We start from the raw sequence: 19,045 nt of genomic DNA, 5'->3' as shown, positions 1-19,045 counted from the left end.
TATTAGATCAGCCCTCCTCACACCACATATTGTCCTCAAATACTTCATTTCGAACACATTCACCCTATCCTTTGCATTTTTGTCGAGTCCCATGCTTTGCATTTCCTCACATTGCTCAATTCATCCAAGACCTTTACCCCTCACCCACTTTATAGCTCACTTCATCTCCCATGGTAACATTTACTACCATATCCAGCCCTAGATGTTTAAAACATTCCACTTCCTCCATGTTCTCTTCACCCAATATAACCTCTCTTTTCTCTGTTACACATAATAATCTTACTTTTATTCACATTAATTCTCAAATTTCTCCTTTCACACACTTTCCCAATCTCAGATGCCAGCTTCTGCAGCTTCTCATTCATATCTGCCACCAGTGCTTATCATCAGCAAAAAGCAAACAACAATTGACTCACTTCCCAGTAAAAAAAAAACTACATACTTTCTCCACTTTCCATTCCTCACCCACTTCCCTCACGTCATTTGCTCTCACCTTTTGTCATTCTACACTCAGTAACTCCTAGTACTTCCTCACACAAGTCTCCTTACCAAGCTCACTTGCTCTCATCACTTTCTTCTCCCCAGCATTCTCTTTTCCTTTTTTGAAAACCTATACAAATCTTCATATTTGCCTCCAGACATCCCTCCAGGTGCCCCTTTCAGCACATTAACATCCAAAAGTCTCTCTTTTACATGCCTATCAATTAACACCATCTCCCCTGCTCACATACATATACTTATGTATATCTCTTTTTGAACCAGGTATTTGCAATCACCAGTCTTTTTTCAGCACACAAATCAAAAGCTCTTCACCATTTCCATTCATAACACTGAATACCCCATGTATACCAGTTATACCCTCAACTACCACATTACTCACCATCGCATGTAGATCACCCATCACCAAAGCTGCTGCCACACCTACTCAGCTGCTCCCAAAACACTTGCCTCTCATGATCTTTCTTCTCATGACCAGGTGTGCAAGCACCAGTAATCACCACATCAATCTAGAATTTACTTTTTCACACTATCACACACTCACACAGCTCCTGCTTCAGGAGTAGTGCTACTCCTTCCTTAGGTCTGGTCCGTTCACCAACCCCTGACTTTACTCCCAAGACTTTTGCGAACCATTCTTCCCCTTTACCCAAGCTAAGGAGTAGTGTGGTTGCAGAAGTGCTTTGAAGAATGTGTGTGAGAAATACTTAGAAAAACAGATGGATTTGTATGTAGCATTTATGGATCTAGGGAAGGCATATGATAGGGTTGATAGATATGCTTTATGGAAGGTCATAAGGGTATATGGTATGAGAGGAAAGCTGCTAGAAGAGTGAAAAGTTTTTGTCAAGGATGTAAGGCATGTGTACGAGTAGGAAGAGAGGAGAGTGATTGGTTCCCAGTGAAGGTCGATCTGCTGCAGGGGTGTGTGATGTCTCCATGGTTGTTTGATTTATTTATGGATGGGATGGTTAGGGAGATAAGTGCTAGAGTATTGGAGAGAAGGGTGAGTATGCAGTCTGTTGGGGATGAGATGGCCTGGGAAGTGAGTCATTTGTTGTTTGCCAATGATACAGCTGTGATGGCTGATTTGAGTGAGAAAGTGCAGGGATATGGTAACTGAGTTTGGAAAAGTGTGTGAAAGGAGAAACTTGAGAGTAAATGGCCACATTCGCTCACACTCAGTCTCTAGCTGTGTAATGCACCGAAACCACAGCTCCCTTTCCACATCCAGATCCCACCGACCTTTCCATGGTTTACCCCAGATGCTTCATATTTTCTGGTTCAGTCCATTGACAGCCTTTCCCCAACTTATGATGGGGTCACATTCTGGTAAATCTATTGTAAATCGAACATGTTGTAAGTCAAAAATATGCTTAATACGGTTATTATACTCGTGATCACATGGCTGATGGAAGTTGCACCTCGCAGCTGCTCCATAGCGAATTGCTAGCCCAGAAAAAGACTACAATTCGAAATACTTTTTCTACTGAATTTGTATCAATATCACACCATTGTTAAGTTGAAAAATTGTAAGTCGAACCATCATAAGAGAGGGGAGACAGGTAATATGTATGTGGAAAGAAACCTGGATCTTCTGACCCTGAGTGAAACGAAGCTCAAGGATAAAGGAAAAGAATGTTTTGGAAATGTCTTAGGAATAAAGTCAGGTGTTACTGAGAGGACAAGAACTAAGGAAGTAGTAGCACTACTCCTGAAGCAGGCATTGCTTGACTGTGTAAAAGAATGTAAGGAAGTAATTTCTGGATTGTGTGGGTGAAAATGAAAGTAGATGGTGAGAGATGTGTGATTATTAGTGTAGATGCACCTGGTCATAAAAAGAAATACCATAAGAGGCAAGTGTTTTGGGAACAAATGAGTGAATGTGTCAGCAGTTTTGATGTGAGTGACAGGGTATTAGAGATGGATGATTTAAACGAGAAGGTGAGTAATGTGATATTGGTATAACAGTGGGTCTGGGATATTTAATGTTAGGAAGAAATGGTGAACAACTTGTAGAGTTATTTGGTGAAAAAGAACTAGTTATTGGGAATATCTGGTTTAACAAGGACATAAACAAGTGTGCATATGTGAGTAGGAGATGGTCTGTGGGCATTATTGGATAAGTAAATGTGCTGAGAGGGGCAGCTGGTGGGATGTCTCTTGGAGGCGAGGATGAGATTATCTAGAGAATTTTGGAAAAGAAGAAACAATGTTGGTAAGAAGATAATGGTAAGTGAGCTTGGAAGAGAGACTTGTATAATGAAATACTTAGAGAGAATCATTGTAGAATAGCAAAGGGTGAGAGTAAATGAAGCAAAGGGAGTGGTTGAGGAATGGGAGGTATTTAGGGAAGCAGTGCTGGCATGTGTGAGAGATGCATGTGTCATTCGAAAGGTGAGAGGTGGAGGCAATTAGGAAGGATAGTGAGTGGTGGAATGAAGAAGTAAAGTTGCAAGTGAAAAAGAAAAGAGGGGCATTTGGGTGATACTTACAGGGAAGGAGTGTAAATGATTGGGATATGTATGAAGAGGGAGAGTGAGAAAGAGAGAAGGTGGCAGGAGGTCAAGAGAAAGGTGGAGGGGTTAAAAAAGATGGCAAATGAGAGTTAGGATAAGTATTAGTAAGTTTTAGGGATAATAAGATGTTATGGAAGAAAGTAAATGATTTTCAAAAAACAAGAGAACAAATAGGAACATCTGTGAAGGGGGCAAAAGGGGAAATGGTGATGGGTAGTAATGAAGTAGGGAGGAGATGGAGTGAGTATTTTGAATAACTGGTGAATATGTTTGATGATAGAGTGGCAGATGTAGGGTGTTTTCATTGCAAAGAGTGAGAGTCACAGAGAGTGGTTTCATGAAAAGGGAAGATGTGGTGAAAGCCTTATGTAAGATGAAATGTGGCAAGGTAGCTGGAGTGGATTGTATTGCAGTTCACATTTTTAGGTCTGGAGAAAGCATAGGGTTGATAGAGATGCCATGTGGAAGGTTTTAAGAATATATGATGTGGGTTGAAAGCTGATAGAAGCAGTGAGAAGCTTTTATTAAGGGTGTAAGGAATGTGTATGAGAAGAAAGGGAGGAGAGAGAATGGTTCCAAGTGAAGGTTGGTCTGTCGCAGGGGTGTGTGATGTCACCATGGTTGTTCAGTTTGTTTATGGATAGGGTGGTGAGGAAGGTAAATGTGAGAGTTTTGGAGAAAGGGTTGAGTATGCAGCTTATGAGGGATGAGAGGGTGTGGGAAATAAGTCTATTGTTGTTTGCTGATGATAAAGCACTGGTGGCAGATTTGAGTGACAAACTGCAGAAGTTTGTGACTGAGTTTGGAAGATTGTATGAAAAAAAGTTAACAGTAAATGTGAATAAAGGCAAAGTTTTAGGAATATCAGTATTAGAGGATGATTCTGAAGGAGAAAATTTGGAGGAAGTGAAGTGTTTTGGATACCTAGGAGTGAACATGGCAGTGAATGGAGCCATGGAAGTGGAAGTGAGTCATAGGATGGGTGAGGGAATGAATTTCTTGGAGCACTGAAGAATGTGAGGAAAGAGAGTGTCATCTGGGAGGGCAAAAATGGGCATGTTTGAAGGAATGATACTCCCAAGAGTGGTATAAGGATGTGACATAGGTAATAGATAGGGTTGTATGGAGGAAGGTGGATATGTTGGAAATGAAATATCTGAGGACAACAAGTGATGTGAAATTGTTCAATTTAGTATGTGGGAAAAAGGTAAGAGAGATATATGGTAATAAAAAGTGTGTATGAGAAACCTGAAGAGGGTATGCTTAAATGGTTCAGATATATGGAGAAAATAAGTGGGGAAAGGTTGCCAGATTAGATATATGTATCAGAAGTGTATGGAAGAAGAATGGGAAGACTAAATTGAAGATGGAAGGCTGGGGTGAAAAAAATTCTAGGCAAAAAGGGCTTGAACATGCATGGGATATACTGAACTTGAATGATGTAGTGTACTGGAGTCAGTGTGCTGTCAGTGGACTGAACCAGGGCATAAGAAATGTCTGGGATAAACCATGGGAAGGTCTTTAGGGCCTTCTCATGGATATAGAGCTGTGGTTTCTCTGCATTGCACAAGACAGCTCGAGAATGGATGTAAGTGAATTCGTCTGTGCCTGTTGTTACTTCGCTAATGCAGGAAACAGTAATCAGGTATGAAAGAAGAAAAGAATATATACATGTCTAATGCTTGGAGCAGATTTGAGCTGTTCCAGGCCATCATTCCAGATCATGGGTCACATACCCAGACATCTTACACTGTCACACGCACTTTATCACAAGTGAAAGATGATCACCCATTCATCATCTCTCAACTAATGATGTAAGCCAGTGACATCAACCATAACCCTGGATTACCAGTGCACTTCTTCCCACAGTGTCAAATGCTTATCACCATAAAGCACTACTCCATCAGATGCTTCAACTGCACTCATTGGTATCACCTCTGCAGCACATCACTGTCACCTATCAGCAGCTAGTGGTTGCTGCATTTCCAATACAGCAACCCCCAAAACCCCATCTCAAACCCCCTCAGCTTGAGCAGAAACACCCAACAAACAAAATTGCTGAAAGCACACTCCCACTCCAGAAACAAACCATTCTGCTCCATAGAAGCCTTGTGACAAACTTAAGATATTGCAACTCAACACCAATGGTTTCAAAAACAAACTCACAGAAATACTTAAGCCAGCTCAGAGAACACAGCATCCACATAAACTCATCCAAGAAACCAGACTCACACCCAGATCTTCTGTTCTACCTGTATACAACTACATGACTTAAAGCCATAACAGACAACAAGGACAAGGACTCATAACACACATCTGTTGTATCATCCCTTCCTCCAACACCATTAACTTCACCCTGAAAATACAACCCATGAAAATAAAACTTCACAGTACCAACTATAACATGATCATCATTTACATGCCACCACCCCCCCTCCCCATGCCTCCAGATATACTTCCCAACTGCTGAACCTCATCAGCCTACCCAACAACTATCTCTGTGGAGATTTCAGTGCCTACCACTCTGCTTGGCTTTACACTAACACCCATGGCCCTTGGTGTGAGCTACTCATAAACTAACTGCAACCTCTCAGTATCCTCAACCTACCCAAATAGCCTACTGTACTCCCAGGCTGCCACCCCTAGTGACATTCTGCTCACTAGCACTACACACAAGACCAGATCACACTTCACTTAGCCCACACAGTCAATACAACCACCAAAACACGTACACAAACTACAGGGAATTCAGTACGCAGAAACAAGGCCCCAAAACTTCAGTTTGGATGATTTTTCATCACAAGATCATGCAGTCTCACACTTCTCAAACATCTTCAGCCAACTCAGCAGAAAGCACTTACCACGAAGACACAGAAAGAAATACAAGTTAAATTTCTCCCCATAAGTTACACACCTCACAGCAAAGGAACCATCTCATATACAACCACTTTCCATTAACAAATATCAAAGGAGAAATCCAAACACTGAACAACATTACCTTTAAACTATTCACTAAAAGACAGACTGAAAATCGGCACTCCTTCCTGAACACAGTCGAATACGAGTTTCACAGCATTCAGCTCTGGCAAACATTAAAGAAAATCCACTCTTATCACACCAGTACCCCATCCATGAATTACTCGTGATCCATTCCCGTGAAATCCCTTCTCCCAGGTAACACACAAACATACTTATGAGACACTGCTAAAAAAAATCAGCACAAACCAACCTCACCCCTAATCAGGAAAGTGTCATGAAAAATTTATGCTAAATCCATCCAGGAAAGTCTCTAAAAACCTATGCCAAATCTATCTAGTAACATCTGCCCACTGAACTTTCCCTCCCACTGATACAAGCAATACAGATAAAAGTTAAGACCTTGAATAACTCTCCTTGAACAGAGCCTAACAATACACTTTCATAAAAAATGCTATGGCCCACTTACAGATACCTTCAGCTGCTCCTGTCTACACAAAAGAGTCCATAACATCTGGAAACCTGCTAGCATAATACTAATCCTAAAACCCTCCAAACCACTCAAGTCCCCCTATTTCTGCTGCCCTATATCACCTCTTTCCTTAGTATCCAAGCTTTGGAAAAAATTATCCACAATAGAATCAAACCAAAATTCCACTCTAACCCACACAGCATGGCATCAGACCCAGGCACTACCACCACACTGAGATCACATGACATATCCTAGATGGATTCAGCCAACACCTCCCCCTTGCACAGTGCTAGTGGCAATAGACATTAACAAAAAATTTGACTTTGTCCTACAACACATCTTCATGCAAAAAAATGCTTTACACTACCCTCCACATCAGTGACTGAAAGTAGTTTGCCAATCTCATAGCTGGCTGCTATGCTGGAGGCAGTCAGCTTCACCTCTGAAACACTAATCCTCTATGATGGAGTTCCGTAAGGAGCAGGTGTTTCTCAAACTCTTGTCAGTCACTTCCTATATGATCTCTTATTATCTTATGCAAACCTCAACGTGAAGTTCCTTTTGTATGCACATAACCTCACAATCACATTACAGCACCATAACACCACAATAGCATCAAATATGCAGCAAAACATTACACATCTAAAACAATGGCTAACCCAAAACAGAATATCTGTATCTCCACAGAAGTCTTTATCACCCTTTTGACCCCACACAGACATGAGTCCAGCTCATACCCACTAGTTACCTTAAATGGACAGTCATTCACACTGAACGAAACACCTGCCATTCTGGGTGTCATGTACAACACACCTTGGACATTCACTTCCCATGTTGATAACATAAACACAAAAAACATACAAAATAAGTGCTCTCAGTATACTAACTGTTACCAGATTTGGACAAGAAAAAGAATCCTTCATCATGTTATGCAAACAATTCATCGACTGTATTTAAAACCATGCCTCCCCTGCCTAGGCTTCCACCCTTTCAAAATCAAATATAACATCCTTAGTGCCTTTTCCTTTGAATAAAGGAACTATGATAGCTTTCACCCAATCCTCAGACACAACCTTCTTTTTCCATGCTAAAAAACATATCAGATACATCCACTCTTATCACCCTTTCTCCTCAGCATTTTAGGCATAATCTCATCCACTCCAGGTGCCTTTCCTTGCTTCAGCCTCATTATTGCCCTTCTTACCTCTTTTTTGGTGTAGGTTCTTGCAGTTGTATCCTCCTTCCATTCTCCATACCCATGCATGTAACGACTGCTGCCTCCCCATCTCCCACATTCATCATTTCTTCAAAATACTCTTTCCATCTTCCTTTCACTTCCTCCTTTTGATTCAGCAACTCCCCTTCCTTACTTCTCACATTAACATTTCTACTCTTGCATCCACCTCTTTCCAGTGTAATTTCTTATTATCCTGAAACTTTTCACTTAGCTTTCTTCTAAAATCAGTGCTCTTTCTTTGCTTTCCTGTATCAGCTTTTAACATTCTGCATACATGTTGTATAGTATTCCCTCCTTTGCTAAACTTCCACTTGTACATTCCTATCTAGCAATCTACCATATGCCTTTTTTTTCTCTTCCACAGCATTTCTAAGCTCATCTGTCCACCATGCATTCCCCTTTTTATTCCTATATCACATGATCACGTATCCAACTTCTAATTCTACAACCTTTAATAGTATTTCTCTAAACATTTTTAACATCTTATTCACACTTCCCTACATTCACCCCACTTCCATCTAAACTTTCAGTTTCCTTCCTTTCGTACTCCTCCCTGCATTTTTTGTGATTCATCCTCTCACTTGCAAACACTTTTATTTCTCCATTCTTCCTTACACCATGCCTCCAGTTCTCCTTGATCCTCATCCCCACAGGAACCACGAAATAGTCAGTCTCCAAAGAATCCTCTCACAACTTTAATGTCTAGCAGAGCCTTTCTCAATCTTTCATCCACTGCCACATAGTCAGTCAAAGCCTTTTGCTCTTCTCTTCCATCATTCCTCATCTGTTTATATCTGTGGATCATATTGTACTGAAAAAAGTTGTTTGCAAGGAATAAACCCCATTCAGCACAAATATCCACATGATAACTTCCATTTTCATTTACTCCAGGTACTCGCCTTTTACCGACTGTCTCACCATTTTCGTCACATCCCACTTTTACATTCATATCACCCAATACAACCACTTTTCTCTCATTCTCAAAATCGTTTATACAGTCATTCAGATTTCTCCAGAAAAGCTTAATTTCATGCTTACTACATATAGTCTCCACACTATTCTTTATCCATCCCTTCCATGCTCCATAAAACCCTCTCATACTCTTGGTGATATCAGAATTGCACACCCTTCTTTTCCTCTTCCCCAAAAATTTTCCCTCATTCCCATCCATACCACACCTTCCATGCCCTCTCATAACTTGCATTCATCATTTCCATTTTCACTTCACACACCCTACTGAGGATATGGGTTTCCCCAGTACCTATCACATCCAAGCTACAACTTTTAAATCTCTCCACCAGTCATCCCATTCACCTTCATTGCCATCACCCTCAATCGCTCATCTATTTTGATCCTTGGCATAACTGGTAAACTCCAGTGTCGCTTACCTCAGAGAGCAAAAATGATTATGTTTGATGGAATAGTAGTTCCAGCAATATTGTGTGGCCTATAGATAGGGTTGTGGGGAGGAGGGTGGATGTGTTGGAAATAGAATGTTTGATGACAATATGCGGTACAAGGTGGTTTGATTTAGTAAGTAATGAGAGAGTAAGATAGAAGTCTGGAAATGAAAAGAGTTTGGTAGAGAGAGAAGAAGCGGGTGTGTTGAAATGGTTTGGACATATGGAGAGAATGAGTAAAGTTAGGTTAATAAAGAAGATATATGTGTCAGAAGTGGAGGGAACAAGGAGAAGCGGGAGACCAAATTGGAGGAGGAAGGATAGAGCAAAAAATACTTTGAGCGATCAGGGCCTGAACATGCAGGCGGGTGAGAGGCTTGCAAGGAATTGAGTGAATTGGAGCGATTTGATATGCCGGGATCAGTGTGCTGTCCATGGTTTACCCCAGACATTGCACTTGCCCTGGGTCAGTCCATTGACAACACCTTGACCCCAGTTTACCACATTGTTCCAGTTCATAGGGTTTGCAGTCTCATCAAAAAATTTATCATTCCAAAGGGTCTGCATTTCCCTGCTGCTGGAAGTAACACAGCCGTGGGCTGCAGGACCCTCTAGAAAAAGCTCCAGCATAATTCCAGAACTTCTTCATAAACATTTTTCTGAGAGTATTTATACATAATGAAATATACAAAAAATATTATCATACTCAATGACCATGACACATAAAAGTGCACAATTTTCATAATGAATATACAAAGAAAAGAAAAGGGATTCTGATCCATGGGATGGAAAATGTCTGTCTTATTGCAGCATCATTCTACTGTGCAATCTTAGCAAATGTTATGCTCAAAACTGCTGGAAGTGAGGAGCTCAATGATTGGCTGAAGGCTGGCCTGAAATGAGCATGCTGCTGCAATTAAGATTGAATTGCTAGGAAGGGTAAAGGAGGTTAGTGTTTCCTCACCAAAATTATTGAGCATTAAAAGATCCTTACCCTGATTTTCCAAAGATCATCTTGGAAAATCTCCCATGCTCATGGAACAGATCAGAGAGAAACACATTTTACGTACACAAATCTGATTTTGTATTATGCAAGCATTTGTATTTCTAAAGAGGTGAATTTGTGTATCAGCTAGTGGGTAAAGTCACTGAAATGATGCAAGATATGCACAAGGATTAGTAGATAAGCTAATTGATGAAGTGCAGCAGTGATATGGACATGTAAAAAATAAGGATGTGGAAGGACTTACTAAAAAGAAATGTGACGGTAAATGAATGGTTATAAGTTCACCGGATTAAAAGTAAGTTACATCACAAGATTTTGCTCCCTTTTGCTTGATTAACTCCCTTATTATTTTTCATAGGAATCTGGGACACCTGAAAAATGGCGAGTGGAAAACAGTTGGGGAGAAGACCGAGGAGAGAAGGGATACCTCATCATGACTTCGGATTGGTTCCGTGAATTTGTATTTGAAATCGTAGTGGACAAGAAATATGTCCCAGAAGAAGTGCTATCAGTATTCAGTCAGGAGCCTGTGGTACTACCTGCATGGGACCCTATGGGGGCTCTAGCCTATAAAGTTACCCCACATTTCCAGCTTTAATTTTTTTTTCATGTTAAACTAATTTTTCTGCAGTGTTAAATGTATTAGGGGATAATAGCAAAGCCTCATGATTAACTCTGCAGGCATCTTACTTTTATATATATGAATACAGTTAGTGAGTCACAGAATATCAGGACAAGTCCATATCTTTATGAAGACTACAGATGTAGAAGAGTAGCATCGGTGACTGACTCCTACAAAGAAACTAACAAACAGATTAGTGTATTGTTTTAATGTTAATCATAAAATTAATTTCTTAATGTTATTTTTTTACAGAGAGTCTTTTAATAAGTAGTATATTAATTTCATTTTAGTAGCAGATACTTCAACTAAGTCACTCTCTATATATCATCTCAGTATAACAAAACATTCTTGTTATTTTGAACTGAGGTTCTGCTCAAGAACACTTACAAAATACCATGTTTACAGTAAAGGTGTCAAACACCAGGTAAACTTGGCATATACCTCAAGATTCTTAGGACATCAAAGCATTTAACCTCAAAAGGACCATAATCCATTGTATGTACTATTTCAGGCAGTCTAAGTATGGTTTGTATTTTTTGGCTAAGGTTTAATAAACCTTGTCACTTTAAAGTAATCAGGAATGGTATAATTCACTTCTTATTAAGTTGCTAATTTTTTGTCAGGAAATGGATTGTTACAGTTAAAGTTCACCTGTACTGATTTTTCCGTTCTGTATTAAGATGTTCTGGAATGAAAAATTAGAAATTAATTCAAGTCTGTATTCCAATGTACTTTTAGAATATGATTTACTTATGGAAGCAAAATTATGCTGTGAAAAAAATGGTTGGGAGAGTGAGAGTGTGTTTGTGTGATTACCTCTTTGTGATAACTTATTTGTGCAATACAGGAAGTATATTACTCCTGGAGCCCCCACCTCTTAAAATTTCTGTATCATATAATTTTGTAAACATTTTAGTAATTGTTTTGCATTCCCTATTTCTTAAACAGTTTCATTCACTCACCACCTTATTTAGAGGGATCTAGAGTTTTTTGCATTAATTTTTTACACTTATTTTATTCATTCACTCATTTCTTACCACTGTAGAGAAATTTCTTCACAAATTTCTAAACTCATATTTTTGGGCTTAGTTTCTGGGTATGCCTTAAAGTTGTTACATTTATATTTACATTAAAGACTGATTGATGCTTACCATATCAGGCTAATAAAGAATCTTTTAAGATTGTATCATGTCTCATCTGTTCCTTCTTTCCCCTGTTATTCTCTCACTGCAACTTTTTTCGCATACAGTTTGTTACCTTCTGTCGGATCTTCTCCAGAAAATCAATATCTTTCTTTAGGTATTGACCAAACTGGTGATGTGCCATTAGATTTGGGTCTAAAGTATCTTGTACATATTTTTTTATTTTTTTTTTTTGTCTGTGTACCTGAAAGCACCATTAATCAAGAGATAATTCATCTTCTTGACAGTTTTCCTGATGTAGTGTACCTGTGATAGGCTGGGTATCATGCCAACTTGTAAGAACCTTTCTTACAGAGAACTTTTTAATTTGTCTCCTGCATAGTAACAGTCATACATAGGCCTCCTATCACCTTATTCATCACAATTCATTTAATCAGGTTCGATTTCATCAACCATGTATATGATCAAAGGTGAAACTAAAGTCTTTTATAGTTTACAAGTATCCTCTACCCCCATACTTTTCTTATGTATTGACCATCATCCATAGGCATTGAGGTATGATAGAAGTCTGCATAGAGAATCATTGACAGAGATCAGGAATATCAGTATCTCCTTGATCAAGCCCCACAGGACTCTGCTGCTTATACTAACCCTTTTTGAGAAGGGACCTTCAGCAAAGGAGAACTTTTGTTTGCCTAGGAATCAGATATTTTTAACCAGTCTGTTATGTAGAAGTGTTAAATAGCTTCTTGAAGTCCAAAAACACATAATCAACCCATTTTTTCTTTTAATGATAATGCTTACTTTCTTTCAGAAATCTAGGAAATTTATTTTACAAGACTTTTTCTTTTTGAACCCATTCAGCCTCACAATTAGATATTTCCTATGCATGTTGTCATCATTTTGTCTTTTAATATTCTTATCCACCATTCAACAGACTAAGCTTTCACAGATACCAGTCTGTAGTTATGTCCATTATACCCATTTCTTTTCTTGAAATACAGGAGAAAGAATGATTCCCATGTATCCTTGCTTGTCATAGAAGGTGACTGAATTGGGTGGGAGTGGAGGGCTGGAAGCCCTCCTCTCCTTGTCATTCTAATTTCTAAAAGCTAGAGCAGATGAAGGAGCCAAGCAAGGAAAGCTCATGCTCCTTGAAGGCTCAGGCTTGGATGTCTGAACGTTTGTGGATGTAACCAACATGAGAAGGGAGAGATATGTTGGGTGTTTGAGAAGAGGACATGGATGTTTTAGGTCTGAGCAAAATAAGCTAAAAGGGAGAGGGAAACAATGGAATTAGTGTGAGGGTGAGATTTAAGGGGGAATTGTGGGTGTGTGTGAAAGAGCACATAGAAGTGAGCTGCAGACTGATATGGGAAGATAAGAAGTGGATTACAAGAGGTGGGTGATAATTAATGCCATGCACCTGGAGATGAGGGCTAAAAAAGTAGGTGTTTTAGGAGGAGCTTAGTGAGTGTGTCAGTGGTTTTGATTTAAGGGATCAAGTGTTAGTGATGGATGATTTGAGTGCAAGAGTGGGTGATGTGGCAGTTGACAGTATAATTAGGTGGCATGAGGTATGTGGTGTTGTGATAAGAAGAGTAAACAGCATATTGAGGTTTGTGCTGAAAAAAGGCTGATGATTGGGAATACCTGGTTTAATAAGAGGGACATACATAATTATGTATACATGGGTGAGTTATAAAGATGAAAAGGGGGGCATTACTGGACTATATACTAATAGACAGTAGTGCAAAGGAGAGACTCTTAGATTTCAATATGTTGAAAGGAGCAGTTGGTGGGATGTCTGATTATTACACAATGGAAGCTTAGGAAAAGAGTAAATGATACAGGTGGGAAGAGGGTTGTGAAAGCGAGTGAGCTTGGAAAAGAGGCTCTTGAGAAGAGATACTAGGAAAAATAGAATGCCTTTTGGCAAAATTGAATGAAGCTAGGAGATTCAGTGATGAGTGGTTGTTCAGTGAAGCACATGTGTGAGAGAGGTGTTTGGTATGCAGAAAGTGAGAGGTGGACAGGTGGGAAAAGGTAATGAGTGGTGGGATGAAGTTAAGTTACTTCTGCAAGAGAAAAGAGAGATTTATTGGCATTATTTGCAGGGAAGGAGTCCAAGTTACTGGGACATGTACAAGAAAAAGCAGCAGAAGATCAAAGGCAGGGTTAGCACATAGCACTCATCACAGGAATATTTAGTTACGAAGAATGAATTGTGAAAGTTAAGGCAAAGGGGATAAGAGTGAGTGCTCAAATTACAGAGGTATAAGTTTGTTGAGTATTCCTGGTAAATTATATGGGAGGGTATTGATTGAGAGGGTGAAGGCATGTACAGAGCATCAGATTGGGGAAGAGCAGTGTGGTTTCAGAAGTGGTAGAGGATGTGTGGATCAGGTGTTTGCTTTGAAGAATGTATGTGAGAAATACTTAGAAAAGCAAATGGATTTGTATGTAGCATTTATGGATCTGGAGAAGGCATATGATAGAGTTGATAGAGATGCTCTGTGGAAGGTATTAAGAATATATGGTGTGGGAGGAAAGTTGTTAGAAGCAGTGAAAAGTTTTTATCGAGGATGTAAGGCATGTGTACGTGTAGGAAGAGAGGAAAGTGATTGGTTCTCAGTGAATGTAGGTTTGCGGCAGGGGTGTGTGATGTCTCCATGGTTGTTTAATTTGTTTATGGATGGGGTTGTTAGGGAGGTAAATGCAAGAGTTTTGGAAAGAGGGGCAAGTATGAAGTCTGTTGGGGATGAGAGAGCCTGGGAAGTGAGTCAGTTGTTGTTCGCTGATGATACAGCGCTGGTGGCTGATTCATGTGAGAAACTGCAGAAGCTGGTGACTGAGTTTGGAAAAGTGTGTGGAAGAAGAAAGTTAAGAGTAAATGTGAATAAGAGCAAGGTTATTAGGTACAGTAGGGTTGAGGGTCAAGTCAATTGGGAGGTGAGTTTGAATGGAGAAAAACTGGAGGAAGTGAAGTGTTTTAGATATCTGGGAGTGGATCTGGCAGCGGATGGAACCATGGAAGCGGAAGTGGATCATAGGGTGGGGGAGGGGGCGAAAATCCTGGGGGCCTTGAAGAATGTGTGGAAGTCGAGAACATTATCTCGGAAAGCAAAAATGGGTATGTTTGAAGGAATAGTGGTTCCAACAATGTTGTATGGTTGCGAGGCGTGGGCTATGGATAGAGTTGTGCGCAGGAGGATGGATGTGCTGGAAATGAGATGTTTGAGGACAATGTGTGGTGTGAGGTGGTTTGATCGAGTGAGTAACGTAAGGGTAAGAGAGATGTGTGGTAATAAAAAGAGCGTGGTTGAGAGAGCAGAAGAGGGTGTTTTGAAGTGGTTTGGGCACATGGAGAGGATGAGTGAGGAGAGATTGACCAAGAAGATATATGTGTCGGAGGTGGAGGGAACAAGGAGAAGAGGGAGACCAAATTGGAGGTGGAAGGATGGAGTGAAAAGGATTTTGTGTGATCGGGGCCTGAACATGCAGGAGGGTGAAAGGAGGGCAAGGAATAGAGTGAATTGGAGCGATGTGGTATACCGGGGTTGACGTGCTGTCAGTGGATTGAATCGGGGCATGTGAAGCGTCTGGGGTAAACCATGGAAAGCTGTGTAGGTATGTATATTTGCGTGTGTGGACGTATGTATATACATGTGTATGGGGGGGGGGTTGGGCCATTTCTTTCGTCTGTTTCCTTGCGCTACCTCGCAAACGCGGGAGACAGCGACAAAGTATAATAAAAAAAAATATAATAAGTGTTGTCAAGTTTTGTGTGTGACAGGGAGAAATATATTGTATGTTTAGACTGATGATATGGTGCTGGTGTCAGATTTCAGAGAGAAACTGTAGAAGCAAAGCTCTGAGTTTGAAAGAGTATGTGAAAGGAGAATGTTGAGAGTAAATACCAGTAAAAGCAAGGTTATTGTGTATAGTAGCAAAGAGGGGCAAGTTATTTGGAGTGATAGTTTGAATGGAGAGAACATGAGGAAGTGGTGTCTTAGATAGTGTCCAGAAACCTTCTCCTCTTCCTCATACATTTTCAAAGGTGACATCAAACTTACATTTTATAGCAGTAAAACCTGTTATCTACAATTTGAGATATTGAAATGTTCATACCAATTTTATGCTTTTCATTTATAGTTCTAATCTTCCAATTTCCCAAAAATTTTGAAAAATTGAAAAAAAAAATTGTAATAATATTTTAAATTGTGTGCACACCACACTGCAGCAATTAGTGTATGCACCACTTGGTGTTTTTTAGCACCGGTGATTGCTTACAGTCTCCCAAATGTTTTACGGCATGGTTTTTTGTGCTGGCATTGCACATTTTTGTGCATCTTGTGCACCCTTTATGGACAGTGGTCCCTTTCAGTGATCATCAGCACTTGCCTGACAGCTCCTCCAAGCCATCTGCATCTTGCATGAAGCACAAAAGACTTAGTTGTGCAAGAGGCTGACTAAGGGTAAGTCCAAGGTGGCACTTATCCAGGACTTCTCTGTCAGCATGATGACTACTTATGACACCACCAAGCAGTAAAAGAAGATCAAGGCACTTATTAGTGCTTATTTGCATGCAGATATTAGTATTTCTTCCATAACAAAATATTTACAGGTAAAATATTTTAAAACCTCTGTGAGGATTGGCGGGTGAATTAAGCATGAGTCCTCAGTGGAGCATGGCTTGTTCCTGCCAGTGGGTTAGTTTTGCAGTTACCATTAATATGTATGGATCTGTACTACTTTTGTGATTTTGGATATACCTGTTAATATGATTTTCCTATAACCACCAGTTGAATGAATGAGAACCTGTCTGACCTTGGAAATGAAGATAGAAATCTTACAATGTGCTGATGCTGATGAGGAAGAGTCCATAACTTCGGTGAAGGTTGGCAGGTGGAGTAAGCGGGGGTCATGGGTGGAGTGTGCCACATTCCCACCAGTGGGTTAGTCTTGCAGTTACCACCATTATGTGGATCTTTGCTACTATTGTGTTTTAGGTATACTTGCTAATGTGATTTTCTTGCAACCTGCTGTGTTTATGTCTGTTGATATGGCATCCATACATCCAACAATATCTCCTACCCCAGAGCCAGCAATTAGATGGAAGCAAACCTCTCTAACCTTAGAAACGAAGCTAGAAATTGTGTGATGCACAAATGCTTGTGAGGGAGTGTCAGTGCTTGGGAGTTTTTACAGCCTGGGTGAATCTACAGTCTTCAACATAGAAAAGAATACAGAGAAAATTTCAAGTGCCGTGGCTCACTCTACTCCACTGTCTGCCAAGATAACCACTAGGGTTAGAAATCCACTTAATTATCATATACTAACATAATTAAGGAGGATATGTGCTGCTACCCAGGGACCCAACACTCATAATCTTCCCACAACATTATAGAGAAAAGTATCCTGATTTTTGGGGGGTATTTCAATAACATATGATACAGAGACATTCTGCAAGGTTGATATTAATTTTGGATTTTTTTGTACATGGCAAGTAACTATGTGGATGAAATATGAAATGAAGAGGTTAAATGTTAACTGCATGTAATGTGTAAATATACCATATACTATAAGAAATATTTGAAGTGAATTTACTAAAGTTTTTGTACTGTTCTCACCCATCATCCTTCCTTGATAAACTCCCTTGATATATTTTAAGAGAAAGTGGTAGAGGTTGATAGGTACATAATAGTAGTATGGTTGGTACCAAGGACAGCTTAGGATGGAGCAACAGGAGAGGCAGAGGTTATGTTATACTTTTTCATCCTCAGTAGAAGCTGGTGTCAGTGTGCATGAAGAGACATCAGCTCTGTGCTTGGTGAAGCATTTGGAGTTGCATGTTCTTGATATTTTCCATGCCTTGAATTCTGTTCAGTAGTTTCAGCAGTCTGTTTTTTATTTTTCAATACAGGTTGTTGTAAATTAATAGAAATAATATAAATAATGTGTTAAATCAAAAGTTTTATCTTGAAAAAAATCTTAAAAATTGTCACTCAGGTAAATCAAGTTGTGTATAGTAAAGCTGATGTTCTTAAGAGATGGACTGAGTGGTTCAAAGAGTTCAAAGACAAAACATTGATAGCTTCCTGTGTTACAGTATTTGATGGTTCATGACTTTCAGCAATGAGGAAGCAGTAAAGCACTTCCCTTGATTTTTAGAAAGTCATATGATCATTGATTTCCAGCAAGGAATTTTTGCTTGTACTCCTTAAGTTTGTGGTGACATGGGATTCTTCATTTGTTACTCTGATTTGGATTTATTCATCACTTTGCTACTGGCATAAAGCAGCTTATTAGATATAGTTAGATTATTTCTATTAGATTTATCCCTGGGGATAGGGGAGAAAGAATACTTCCCATGTATTCCCTGCGTGTCGTAGAAGGCGACTAAAAGGGGAGGGAGCGGGGGGCTGGAAATCCTCCCCTCGTTTTTTTTTTTAATTTTCCAAAAGAAGGAACAGAGAAGGGGGCCAGGTGAGGATGTTCCCTCAGAGGCCCAGTCCTCTGTTCTTAACGCTACCTTGCTGATGTGGGAAATGGCGAATAGTTTGAAAAAAAAAAAAAATTTCTATTAGATGTGTTTATCGGTAATTTAACACATCTCTTGTTTTGCACTTTGTGTTGTTATTTGATAGGTAACAAGCTTTTGTTTTACTCCATACACATATGTTAAGTTATTCTTGAGTTCTGTTTGCTATTTAGTTTTGCTTTGTGTTACATTTTGTAACAAGTCTAAATCACAAACATTATTCTCTCTTTGATAAGTTTTATCTTCCAAAATGAATGGTCTTCAGAAATTACCGTTAACTGGTACATTATATTGTAAATTGCATTCATGTGTGATACCTATATATCACTTTTATAAGGATTTTTATGGTAGTTGTAGCATTTCATACCTAAATGCTACCAGAATTGTGTAATTTGCAACTTATAGGAATTTAGATGCAAAGCCATTTCCAAACTCACAAAGAAAGTTATGATGTGGTGAACTTTCAATGAAATAATTATAAATGATCTTCAAAGCACTGTCGTACTGAAAAGTGAATATAGATACTGAATATATGATTCTTCAAAGTTGAAAATGTAATAAATGCTAAAGTTGCATATATGTAACTGAACTGAAAATTTTTGTTTCTTAAAATGTATTAAACAGTGTAT

The 19,045-nt window shown here is 39.4% G+C and overlaps 1 protein-coding gene across 1 annotated transcript in view; it reads left to right on the top strand.

Moving 5' to 3' along the window:
- The window catches only part of LOC139762339 (bleomycin hydrolase), a 67,683-nt gene extending 55,769 nt beyond the window's left edge, over window positions 1-11,914 (top strand). Inside the window, exon 10 of the mRNA XM_071687016.1 lies at window positions 10,467-11,914. Coding sequence (XP_071543117.1) covers window positions 10,467-10,706 — 240 coding nt within the window. The 3' untranslated portion in view covers window positions 10,707-11,914. The remainder of the gene's footprint in view (window positions 1-10,466) is intronic.
- Window positions 11,915-19,045: the final 7,131 nt, after the last annotated feature.

Source organism: Panulirus ornatus, chromosome 43 (genome assembly GCF_036320965.1).
Source record: "Panulirus ornatus isolate Po-2019 chromosome 43, ASM3632096v1, whole genome shotgun sequence".
NCBI lineage: Eukaryota > Metazoa > Arthropoda > Malacostraca > Decapoda > Palinuridae > Panulirus > Panulirus ornatus.
This window is presented reverse-complemented; position numbering and strand designations above follow the sequence as displayed.